The 13186-nt window shown below is 31.3% G+C and overlaps 1 protein-coding gene across 2 annotated transcripts in view; it reads left to right on the top strand.

Annotated features, from left to right (window-relative positions):
- Positions 1-178: 178 nt before the first annotated feature.
- LOC115877544 (eukaryotic translation initiation factor 4E-binding protein Mextli) overlaps positions 179-13186 on the top strand; it is a 31484-nt gene continuing 18476 nt past the window's right edge. The window contains exons 1-8 of one of the 2 annotated variants that reach the window (XM_030893780.1): positions 179-286; positions 369-556; positions 709-852; positions 1410-1516; positions 4839-5045; positions 8736-8928; positions 10178-10249; positions 12544-12604. In XM_030893780.1, the coding sequence (XP_030749640.1) occupies positions 189-286; positions 369-556; positions 709-852; positions 1410-1516; positions 4839-5045; positions 8736-8928; positions 10178-10249; positions 12544-12604 (1070 nt within the window). In that variant the 5' untranslated portion in view covers positions 179-188. The remainder of the gene's footprint in view (positions 287-368; positions 557-708; positions 853-1409; positions 1517-4838; positions 5046-8735; positions 8929-10177; positions 10250-12543; positions 12605-13186) is intronic. The other variant, XM_030893781.1, reaches the window with a different exon arrangement.

Raw genomic sequence — 13186 nt, forward strand, 5'->3', positions numbered from 1 at the left:
TTACTCCGTGAAAAATCCTGTACAGATAAAACCAAATAAAAATTATAAGTAGATTTTGTTGTGTAGATGATTTTGTTGTTACAAATTATATATGATATTTTAAAAAATATATAATTTACACTATTGGTAACAATGGATTTGGTTCATTTTGACAGTGTGCAGAACTTTTCATATTTTTGACGTTTTTCATGAATTTAGCAAAAAAGTTTGAGAAAATCCATTTGTCTAGAATCAAAGTTCTTCAAAGATCTAGAAGAAATAAAGAAAATACCTCGAGTTTTATAGGGTATTCTTATTAACTTATACGATGATAATCAAAGCTATATATTTACATTAAAATATATTTACAAATTATTGGCAATTTGTAGATTTTCCAGAGGATTTTCTAAAGGTTCAAAACCATATTATTTAAAAAAAAGCACACATGCGTGCGACGATATTACTTGCACATGCGTGTTGAAAGTCGACTCATCTCGCTGCTTCGACTCGCGTATTAATAGCGTAGGTGAGATTTTCGACGACAATATTACAAATAAAAAATTCGATTCCCAACAAGGTAGCTATTTATACTTTTACAGAATTCATAAAATTTATATTTTTTTAGTTTATATAGTGTGACATTTTTGTGTTTTTAAACACAAGCGATTAGAAAATTCAATTGTGACTCACACCAAGGTTTGTGCCTAAATTTTTTCCTTACTTTTTTAGGACACAAAAGATTTCCACAAACGAAAATGTCTTCGGGCTTGGCCTCCCGCTTGAAGCATCCCAAAAAACACGAACTCGTTAAATCCCATAGTCAAGCACAAATTTTAGCAAATAAACTGAGACAGGATGGAGTCATGGTCGCAGGTAATAATCATGTGGGTTATTTTTAAACAACAAAAACTGAGATTCATTGTCATTAAGTAAGGTTTTTTTAGTCGTTTCATCAATACAAAACTTTACAAAGGGTGTATTTAACTATTACTGTCTCTAAAAATATTCTTTTAAATTATATTGGTATAAATATTATTTTTGTTGGCTTTCCTTTATTACTGTAATCTTGATATCTTAAAGTACTGTTAACAATAAAAAAATTCACTATAAACTAAAGCTTGTGTAAATATACAATAAAAATATGTTGTAACATCTCTTAATAAGTTACTTGCTATGAAAGCATAACAATATTGTTGCTGTTTTTTTTGTCTGGCATTCTCTAAAGTTGTTTATGTTACAAAATATAAACATTTAAAGATTAGATTAATTTGATGCTGTGTCTACTATTTAGTAAAAATAGTAAAAAATTATGCATCAATGTATGAATTCTATCATAGAATTATATATTATTTAATTTATAAGAGTTCAGTCAATACTCCCTAGAATTATTATTTAATAAAAAAATATAATACCTTTTGTACAATTTACAGTTGAAGGCGTACTCCAAGCTGTGGATCAAGTAGCAGCCCTTTTGATCTCAAATATACCTGATATAAATTATAAAGACAGTATTATTAATCTGTGCCAGCATCTTAAGGTAGGCATTTACATACATCCATAAATAATACAGTATGATCGAAAAAAACGGCGTCAAAACGCGATGGCTATGAAATGAAGATCGCTTTCATTTTTTATGTAAAAATATATGAGGAATGGGGAATGTCTTTGATTGTCATTTCTAAGCCAACTGGACGCCGTTTTTTCTCGATCATACAGTATTTAATTTAATGCAATTTGGTAGTATGTTCTCATGTAGTTGTGAAACACACAACTAATGACACACATCACAAGTACATGGGTGAGGTTGCTAACAATCTCTATAGAGCAAAGGCACTGAATGAGGAAGTAAAATCCCACAAGATATATGTTATTTGTTTTGAACTATTTACAAATTACTAACTATAGCCCCACTACTTGACAACTTGTCTAAGCGCGAAAATGAATTATGTATGCTAATGCAAATTATTGAATTATTCTTTGGTTTTGTGTTTCCAATAAAAATGTTGGAGGTCTTAGTTGCTCCCCCGTTACATCATACTGGACTTGGTTCCATTAATCCAGATTATCTATCATTACGGTTGACATACTACTGCCGAGATAGTTATATCTAGATTGTGTCATTTGACATTTAATTGAAAAAATCTTTGCTAACTTCACTGATAGTAATCGATATATTTTGTTCTATTAATGATAGACATATGGTGGCTGGCAGTAGCTTCAGCAATATTGTGTCGATCTGCAGTGCGAGAGGTACTGGGTTTGATCCCCAGCCAGTACGGTCGCTTTATTTATTTAAAATAAAAATATTTATCTATCTAAATAGAGCGAGCCACCTCAAAGAAGGCAATGTCAAACCACCTTGAGTATATTTGCCTTTTACAGCCTCAAATAGTGCCGTTCGGATTCGGCGATAAACTGTAGGTCCCGTGTACTTGTGAAACACTGATGACACACATCATATATAATACATGCGAGAGATAGCCGACGCTCTGTATATAGAGTATGGCACTGTAAGAAGATAGACATACTAAGGGCTGGCAAAGGTTATATTTGGGTCGAGATTTCCGTATGTAAGAAGAGTACAATGCGTTTATAATGTACTGAACAAAGATAGAACAGTAAAAACGTTACCAAACGTATGAAATAAACCGAGAAACTCTACACCATAGAATAACTAACTGAAAGACTTGAACTTGTTATGTTAAAGCCTGGAAACGCGCTCGACGCGATCCGGGCCACTGGCAGAACTAAAAGTTGGCGCCATATTTTTAAATGGACCTTTACTGCCAATTCATAAGTTTTTTACTTATATTTGGTAATTTCAATCTAGATTATGAATTTATTTGTAACAAAACATTTTACAAAATATAAATAATGTATTTTGATACAAATAAATTAATAATCTAGGTTGAAATTATCCCTGAAATTAGAATAAAACAAGATCTGTAACTTGATTATTTTATTATAACATTGTTAAAATTACATATAACACATTCAACACTATACAAGTATATATAAAAGTTGTCAGAATTTATACAATCAGTTATAAATAATTATAAAAAAGGTTATAAATTATAAATAAATAAATCATTATATAAAAGATATATTAGTTAACGTGTATATAATTTGGTATAACTTTAATCTCAACTTTAATGACCTATTCAAATAGAAACATCTTACAATTCGCGTTATATAATACACAAAGCCAGTGGACAAAATTGTTAGTAAATCTATTCTCGATGACTCGAAGCTTTTTTTTACAAACAAAACAAGACATATAAAGTTGATAAATAATACAAGGGTATAGAAAATATATAAATAAGTAAATACAAATATATTTTCAAAGTAATTGATTAATCATTATACTCGTTTAAATAAATAACTGATCTTTTTAAAATTACTTGTTTGTCTTTGCAAATTTGTATATTTAATATTTATCTAAAAGCGTACACTTACATAAATTACTGCACAACCTTTAAAATTAACCTTTTAATATGTGTTATACAAATTCTTGATTCAATATAAATTCATTTAAATAAAACTTTAAAATTAATGATCTTCCAAATTTCTGAGACAACCATTTTGTTGAAAGAATTTGTTTTGATTATGAGAAATTTTATAAAAATTATCACAGCGATCAATTAATCTTATTTATTGAAATACTTGACTCTTAAATTTCACAATCCTATCGTCCAAAATACTCTAAATTCCCGAAAATCCGTAAAATATTCCCGTAAAAACAAATCACTACTCCAATTACTCAACAGAGAATCAAACGAATTGTTAATTAAGCTATACTCTGTGGATGACTTGATAAAATCATGATGAAGTTAAAGTCCCTAGATGAATATCTAGGGACTTTAGATGAAATTTCTACGCAGCGCCATCTCTCCCGCTACTGGCAGAAACTCCGCCGTGTTTCTAAAATTCAAATGGCAGTTTCATCCGCCTGTTCTACACATTGCAAAGAGACGTGGAAGGGGATATAGCAGATTCGTTACGGTCGACCCAATCACTACTTAAAATTCTAGGGAAGGGTATATATCATGCGTTCAGCTTTACGATTTAATTACGTCCCGTGATACTTTATTTGTTTATTTATTAACGGGTTGTTCTAATTTTCCCTATAGCTTGTAAATTTAGAAAGTGCAAGTTAGAAATACTTGGACTTTTGGTAAAAATAAGTGGTATTGAGTTGCTGTTCGACAGTGGTCGCGCTATTAGAACTCTGAATTCAAATATTGATATCTCGAAATTTATTAGAAATATAATTGATTGTAGTTTTTTTTCAAAAACTTTCTTAATATTTCTGCTATATTTTCTTCGCAGACAGTAAGTGAAAATTCTTACAAATAAAAAAGTTACACGATTCCTACAAGCTACCAGAATTACTACTACAAGCCTATCGAATTTTTCTCATAAATAAAATAAAAAGTTTCAATATATAAAGTGGTTCTTGAGTTATCGCGTGTTATGTGTTAAAAAGTTGAGTTTTTAAATTATTAGGATTACTGACGTTTTCTCGTTATAAAAAAATGGACACCCTAACGATATCCTTATAATTCCATTTCAGGTGCTCAGAAACATAAAATATCTAATGATTTTATCTAGTTATCTTTTCGAAAAAAGTCTTAAAAACAAGCGGTTTGCGATCGTGATTTTACTTTACTTGATATAAAAAGATGTACCGGAGAAATGTGGCAACGCCGCAACAGCACACCGTCGCATTTCTCTTACCCCGACTTAATAAGATCCCTATGCGATTTACTTCCACACTTGTAAAGACCGACCCAAAAGTAAGAGTTGCCAGCATGGTATATTAATTGGTAAGAATTATTGACATGACTCATTGTCTCTAGGTGTATGGGGCATATCTGGAAATACTGTATAAAGAGCAATTGGATCATGCTTTCAAGGTGTTCAGGGACAAAGCCCAAGACGATACGCGAGTCGATATGCTTTCTCGATTACATTTACTCGAACTTATCGAATTACGAGCCAAAGGTTGGAAAGGAACCGATGGTATGAATATGTATTACAAGAAGAAGCTGAATCAATGTTCTCAGGTAAAATTATTTAGTAATAAAACGTATATTGTAGTCAAACGCTGTCTAATATACCTATATTATTATATTCAAATATATTATGAGAATGTATTGCTAGTATCGCATTTACACTAGAATGGAAAGTGAAGCCAAAGAAAAGAAATAGGAATATCAATTTTGCATAAGTCTATCCTTTTCGTTCAACAATACGGTTTTCGTGCGCAGACGAAATAAAATAAAACTATCTGATTCGTCTACTTCATCGCTGAACGCGTAATAACGTATAATATATTATTTTTTTATTGGTAATGGCATTATTTCAACCTGGTATTTTAGATATTCACCATATCTATCCGTTTCTTGTTTTTGTTTAAATGTGTCAGAGATTAAATTTAAATTTATAAGTAAAGGCGCGAATAGTCAGACGCTAAATTGATTTACGTGGTAGAATAGAAACTTAGAAAACTACTTCTATTGGTTACTTTGAAATAAATCAACTAATCGAAAAGCACTTCTTACGCTTGCGTAGTTCAAAGCTGTTGAACGAAAAGGACCGACTGATGTGGATTTTGTATAGCTCCATCTCAAAAATTTGGCTTTAATTCCTGACTAGCGATATAGTGTAATATACCGGGTGCGTCTCAAAAGTGGCTCACCCCCTATAACTTTTTTACTTTTTCAGATAAAAAAACGAGATTTGGTATGTCAGTATATGACATAAATTAGGATTGACTGACGTATTCAATTGTTTTTGGTCACTTCCTGTTTCATTGGAAATGACTACAACTTTTGATTTTTAAATAGCACTCTCGGTATTTTTTACTTTATTCGATAGAAAATGGCATTCTAAATAGAATGACATATCATATGTCAACTTTTGACATTCACGCATAATAAAAAATTGTATTTTAAAATTCAATCTAGAGTGCTATGTTAAAAACACTAATTCTTAATCAAGGAGCCTTGGAAAAATAGATTTGATCGTCTAATGTTTTTAGTGTCTTGTCCTGGCCAGTTAGAAATTGCTTAAATCGTACTTTTAATCATATCTCAATTTTTTCAAATGGAACGAGGGTGGCTCACTAGCATATTTGGAAAAAGCATTTTTTTACGAATAATTTGATACCCCACACTTGGTATTTTGAGTAAAATTTTCGTTCCGAACCGCAAGTTATAATTTCAAATAAACCGAATGCGAAAATGTCAAAAGTTGTCAAAATAGTATACTATTCAGAGTCTTATTTTCTATCGAATAAAGTAAAAAAATACCGAGGGTGTCATTTAAAAATCAAAAGTTGTATTCATTTCCGGTGGAACCGCAAGTGACCGAAAACAATTGAATATGTCAATCAATCCTAATTTATATCATATACTAACATACCAAATCTCGTCTTTTTATCCGAAAAAATAAAAAAGTTAAAGGGGTGAGCCACTTTTGAGACGCACTCGGTATACTATATGATTATATTATACAGGGTGTCCCAGAAATAAGTTCAAGTATTTTAAGTGATTGTAGATCTGGCCACAAGAAACATATTTTCTCTTTTAAAATAAATTAATAATAACCGAGTTATGTAACTTTGAAAATTAAAAAAAAATAATGGCAACATTTTGAGAGCCTCGGATCTCGGCTTGTTCGAACGCCCAGTGTTGACACATCTCCTAGAAAGATTTAAAACGACTTGGAAATTTCAGATTAAAAGTAAAAAACTTGCCTAACATTAGAAAACGGGAAATTAGGTTATAGCGTCGTTTTATCGCATTACCTAAAACCGCAACTTTACACTTAACAACAGTTCATTTCACTTCGATTCTTGACAGCACTACAAAATACCCACGTGTATTTGGCACAAAATACATTTATATGCCATCTGAATTATTTAGGATTATTTTTTGAGAATTTAAACCCCTTTTTTTTCTATCTCACACTCTGTTTTGAAAAGCTGCTGTAATAGTTCATTATTTAGAGTTTTATTATTTCAGTTTATTAAACTGTAAAAAAGCTATTTAAAATATAGTTGATGTTGCACTATACTTAATAGTAATATACAATGATTGGAAAATCTACAAGGAATAAAATCAATTAAGTATTTTTTTGTAGAAATTTAAAAATGAGAACTTGTAACTTATAAACATACAGAATGGGGATAAAGTAGAAAGTGGCAACACGAATCACTATAAACAAATTTCCAGAAACTGACCAAGCGGAACACAAAAGTTTTTCAATATTATCCGGAAAATGTCAAGAAAAATATAAAATTTCAAAATTTTTTTTTATTTGCAAAAAAACCTCATGGGCATGTTGGGCATGGGGTCGACCTATACTACCAGTTAAAATACTTGCAGTTATTTCTTCGGACAACCTGTATATAAGAATATAATGATAGTCTTTATTAACATATTGTAATCGCAAAAGATTTTCCGATGCACGTCATCAATCATATCGACATTGATACTAAAGTCTATAAACCTGACTAAATTAAATTTTGGCAAAAATGTTTAAATTTAACTAAACGTTCTCCAACCTAGTTTGAGTACATATCAATATAAAACCTCTGACGAGGAATCGGGGACTCAAAAATGAGTATGAGGGGTAGGGGACTCAGTAAACTCATGTTTAAATTTGTTTACCGAATTTACGTGAATTTAAGATACCGAGCAGCTCTTCATTTTACTTTATAGAGCTAATGCTTGTAACAGTTATTTTATTTAGATGAAAGCTGCAAGAATTAGTTTAAACCGAATTTTATTATCGCTATGTTGGTCACATTGCGCCGTGTTCAGCAATGTTGTCCTTTATTATTTGACATTATCCCAGTGTCAGTCATTATTTTGTATAATATCGTGTTGTTGAATCTTTGTAATTCTCATTTTTTTGCCTATTTTCATAAGTTTTTTTTTAAATTGCACTTTTAAGCACAAACAGTTCTTTTAAGAACTAAATTTTCGAGTTTTTGTATTGCTTTTCTTGAAATTGTGTGTTGAAAATATGCCGAAGCATTTAAACAGTCGAAGCAAAGAGCTTTTAGCTTCCCTGTCTTTTAAAACTATTTTGAACGAGAACGTGACAATAAAGGTCCTTTATTACCCTTGACTGCAGTCAGAAAAGTTTGATTGATAAGCACATTATACCACTTTCAAAGTTGTTTTTATTAAATTCTGTGATAGTTAGTTTGTGCATTAATAGCACCCTCTTGTTATTACCACTTATGGCGTTGTAAGATGTACATCAATAAATAAATAACCACCAATAACTAGTTTTTGCCAATATGTAATAAGTAAAATAAGCTATAAAACAAATAAATCAATTAATCACTAAAATATTAGTTATTATATTAAAAATAAAACGTAAAACTCTTTAAAAAATGATATAACAAAAATGTTGTTTGTCAATTTTAAATTAACATTCATCTCATAAATCCATCACAATCTGGCAGCGCTGTCGCCAGTCGCCATCATTTGTGACTCAAAGTTGTTCACGTGCATCGGAAATTGTTTTGCGGTTACCATACAATGGGTGAACTACATGGTAATAGTAGACTTACTAATTAGTTATTTTAAAGGTTTAGGGGGTATTTTTTTAATTTGCCTTTTTAATAGTTGTTAATTCTGCCTAAACTTCTTATAGATAATTCAAATAAAAAACGAAAATTCCATTTATTGCAAACTTATTCAGGGTCAATGTATAGAAAACGATCTATTTGTTTACAGGTAGATCTATCTGATTCTGTGACGAGCATTGCCGATTCAATGTCATCAGTATTAACCTTAAATTCATCCCAGCCCTTGTTAGGACCTGGCGAGGTGATCAAGCCGTCGGGCAAATTCGCAAAACCTACCAGAATACCTGGTAAAAAATATTGCAAAGACGAAGTTGTGATCAGAAACGCTGATTCTGGCAAAGGTTAGTTACTTTATAATCTATGATTTTTTTTTCTATAAGTTATAAGTGCATTATTTTTTTACTTTTTTATACTACTGTATAATATGGAATACCAAGTTGTAAAATAGTGGTTACCAAACCGGTGTTTTAGCATATTCTTTTCAAAATCAATAATCAATTTTTATACAATTATTGTATTAGGGCATAATTTTTTTGTTACTTGTATTTTTTTATTAATATTATACCGGGTGCGTCTCAAAAGTGGCTCACCCCTTTAACTTTTAATTTTTCAGATAAAATAACAATGTTTGGTATGTTATATGACATAAATTAGGATTGATTGACGTGTTCAATTGTGTTTGGTCACTTACTGTTTTACTGGAAATTACTACAACCAAACTTTTGATTTTTAAATGGCTCCCTCGGTATATTTTTACTTTATTCGATAGAAAATCACACTCTGAATAGAATGACATATCATATGTCAACTTTTGACATTTCTGCTTAAAAAATCGTACTCTAAATTTCAATTCAGAGTGCCATGGCTGTGTTAAAAACACCAATTTTTAATCAAGAAGCCTTGGAAAAATAGATTTGATCGTCTAATGTTTTTCGTACCTTGTTCTGGCCAGTTAAAAGATGTTCAAATTGTATTTTTAATCATATCTCAATTTTTTCAAATGGAACAAGCGTGACTCGTTAGAATATTTGGAAAAAGCATTTTTTACGAATAGTTTGGTACCACACACTTTGTATTTCAAGTCAAATGTCGCTATGAACCGCATGTGATATTTTCAAATAAACTATATGCGAACATGTCAAAAGTTGACATATATGTCATTCTACTCAGAGTGTTCTATATAGTCATATAGTAACATACCAAATTTCGTTTTTTTATCTGAAAAAATAAAAAAGTTATAGGGGATGAGCCACTTTTGAGACGCACCTAGTATGTAGCTCCATTTTTATTAAGTATTTCTTTATATTAGATTTCTCATTGTGAGAGTCAATTCCGGGATCCCGGGATTATATCCCATTCTTATTCCGGTATTTCAAAACTGGATCCCGATCCCGAAAATTGGAAACACTACTTGTACCTATTAAAATCCACTTTATATATTTATAATTCATATTAGGTCCATTTTTTTTTGTAAGCAATATAATCAAAATATTTTATTACAGCTTCTCGACTTTCAGCAACTGTGTGGTTTCAGCGCTTGCAGCTTTGTAAACCAATCTATTTAAAAACGTTCTGTTTTATTTATTATAGTGATGGGTATCAAAGGACGGCGCGTTCATATGATAGAGGAATTAAGCGAGACTATCATTTCGTTCCAGAGAGGTAAAAGATCGACGTAGTGCCCGTCCGATTTAACACCCGCTTAACTTCTCTAATTACATTACTACTAGATTTAATTTGTGTTTATATATCGTTAACCTCAAATAATATTAGTCTAATATTGTTTTCTTGCACCGTTAATGCACTCATTAATTGATCTACAAAAAGAGACAGATAAATCTCATCATCAACAGTACTTTGTTTATTTCTTTTCGGATTATATTGGCGGAAAACCCTAGATCGTATATACTTACCTAGATATATCAACTCCATAAGATTAGCATTAGAGAAAATGTTTTATAATTATATTTATAGTTATAGAAAATCTAGGAACTAGTGGGGTTGCAGTAGGACTAAAATTAATACACTTTGTTAATGGTAATCGTTAACAAAGTGTATTAATTTTAGTCCAAACCTTTCCGACTGCAACCCCATTAGTTCCTAGATTTTCTTTCTCACTAATTCGTCGATACTACTGTCTGCTTTATAGTTATATATAGAATTCCATTTTTATACTATTTTTATCGCACTTATGAAGTGTTCAATAGATTTGTCATTTTTAACGGTCTTACTCTGCGCAAGCTTATTAAAAATTAAACGTATTTCCAGTATAATCACACTTGGTATACTAAGGGCTGGCTAAGTAAGGGCTGGCTAAACTAAGTTTTGGGTCGAGATTTCCGTAAGAAGAGTACAATGCGTTTATAATGTACTGAACACAGTAAACACGTTGCCAAACGTATGAAATAAACCGAGAAACTGTGCAAATTGCTAAGAGACGTGGAAGGTGATATTGCAGATTTGTCGCGGTCGATCGGTCAACCGGGTCGACCCAATCAGTACCTCTGTCAGTACTTAAAATTCTAGGGAAAGGTGTACATCATGCGTTCAGCGTTTCGTGATGCTTTATTTGTTTATTTATTAACGAGTCGTTGTAATTTTCCTTATAGCTTGAAAATTTTGAAGTGCAAGTTAGAAACACTTGCATTTTTGGTAAAAATAAGTGGAATTTAGTTAGTGTTCGACAGTGGTCGCGCTATTAGAATTCTGAATTCAAAAATCGATATCTCGAAATCCATTAGAAATAATTGGTTGTATTTTTTTCAAAAACTCTTAATATTTTCGCTATATTTTCTTCGCAGACAGTATGTGAAAATCTTTATAAATAAAAAAGTTACACGATTGCTGAAAATTGCTATGCACTAAAAGTAAATGGATGGGTTGTTTAAAATTTTTGAATGGAAGAAGACAAGCCTATCGAATTTTTCTTATTTAAACATCTTGTAAAAGATCCGATCTTCAAAATAAAAAAAAAGTTTCAGTATCTAAAGTGGTTCTTAAGTTATAGCGTGTTATGTGTTAAAAAGTTGAGTTTTTTAATTATCGCGATTGCTGACGTTTTCTCGTTATAAAAAATAGACACCTTAACAATATCTTTATAATTCCATTTCAAATGCTCAGAAACATATCTAATGATTTTATCTAGTTATCTTATCGAAAAAAAAAGTCTTTTAAAAATAAGCGGTTGGCGATCGTGATTTTACTTTACTTGATAGGGAAAGGCGTACGCGAGAAATGTGGCAACGTCGCAACAGCACACCGTGGCATGTAAATACTGACCCAAAAGTAACAGTTGCCAACACGGTATAATTTTATAATAGTATGTATACATCTAATAGTAGTTTGTTCGACTATCGAATATATGAAATACAAACATGGAAAGAAACAGTCAATTTTTAAATTAAAATGACATAACAGTCACTGTCGTTTACCGTGCCGTCGAAAAAAAAATGCTTAAAAATACACATCGATGGCATCTTAATTTCCATGCCAAGTCTGGCGTCTTTTTTTTTTCGACTATAGTTATTCTTTCCATTCTACAATATCAGATCCAAAGTGTATTTATAAAATCTAAAAAGAAATTATTCACAGTTTATTGAAATGTAGATACTTTTATCAGGAGATTTATCAAATATCTTGATCACACTGTATACATTAATTTTATGCTTAAATTGTCTTGTTATTAATGTCTGCATTAACTAAAACGTTTGTATTCTTATTTCAGTCGCCCCAAACCAACTGTCTAATGCATCGAGGTTTTGTGTAATTATGTCCATAATGTCAATCATCAGCACTTTCGGCAGTAATGCCATTGCATTTCTTCTGTTTGATATGCATACCGTTGTTACGTTGAATAACAAAATGCCAGAGTGTTTTGGTTTGCCTCATAATGACGACGCTTTAACACTATCATAAAATGTATTAAATGTGAAATAATACGAACTTAACCTTTTCAGTTAGCCCCGGTGCCAAGGAAAGATTGGTACAAATTACCGGAGCCAACGAGGAGAGTATTAAGTAAGTAATATACGGAACAATCCACAATGACTGAAAAACGGTCTCTACACTATTTGCGAAATATTTCTGGAAGTACTGGAAATTTCGAGAAATATTTTCAGAAATACTTTTTCGAAAAACTCAATGCTTTTGGTTAGTTGAGGTTAGGTACACTCGATCGCAAACACTGAAACAGGAAAATGGCCCGAGACAATTGTTTGCTGAGCAGGTTGTTTGCTTTTTATTGTAATTGGAATTGTTTTGCAAAACTTTTCGAGAAATGTTTCGACAAAACTTTTGTACGCGTCTATATTCTTCGTACCACTTTACGAAGTGATCAAGGCCAAACTTTGTGATGGCTTCAGAAAAATGAGGATATTGGCGAATTTACAGAAAAACCGAAACTTACCGAAAACTAGTATACTTGAAAATGGATAACAAATCATAAAAATAGTACATCTATGGGGTCCGGCAATAGTGCGTCGGGCATCTGTAGCTCCTAGAATAAAAAACTTAAGAATTTTGTTTAAGTGCAAACTTAAAGTAGGTACCAGGATGTATTTGAAGAAAATATTTTAACTTCTATAGGGTGGCTCAAAAAAG

This window comes from Sitophilus oryzae, unplaced genomic scaffold, assembly GCF_002938485.1.
Source record: "Sitophilus oryzae breed Bouriz unplaced genomic scaffold, Soryzae_2.0 scaffold_1494_pilon_pilon, whole genome shotgun sequence".
Taxonomy (NCBI): domain Eukaryota; kingdom Metazoa; phylum Arthropoda; class Insecta; order Coleoptera; family Curculionidae; genus Sitophilus; species Sitophilus oryzae.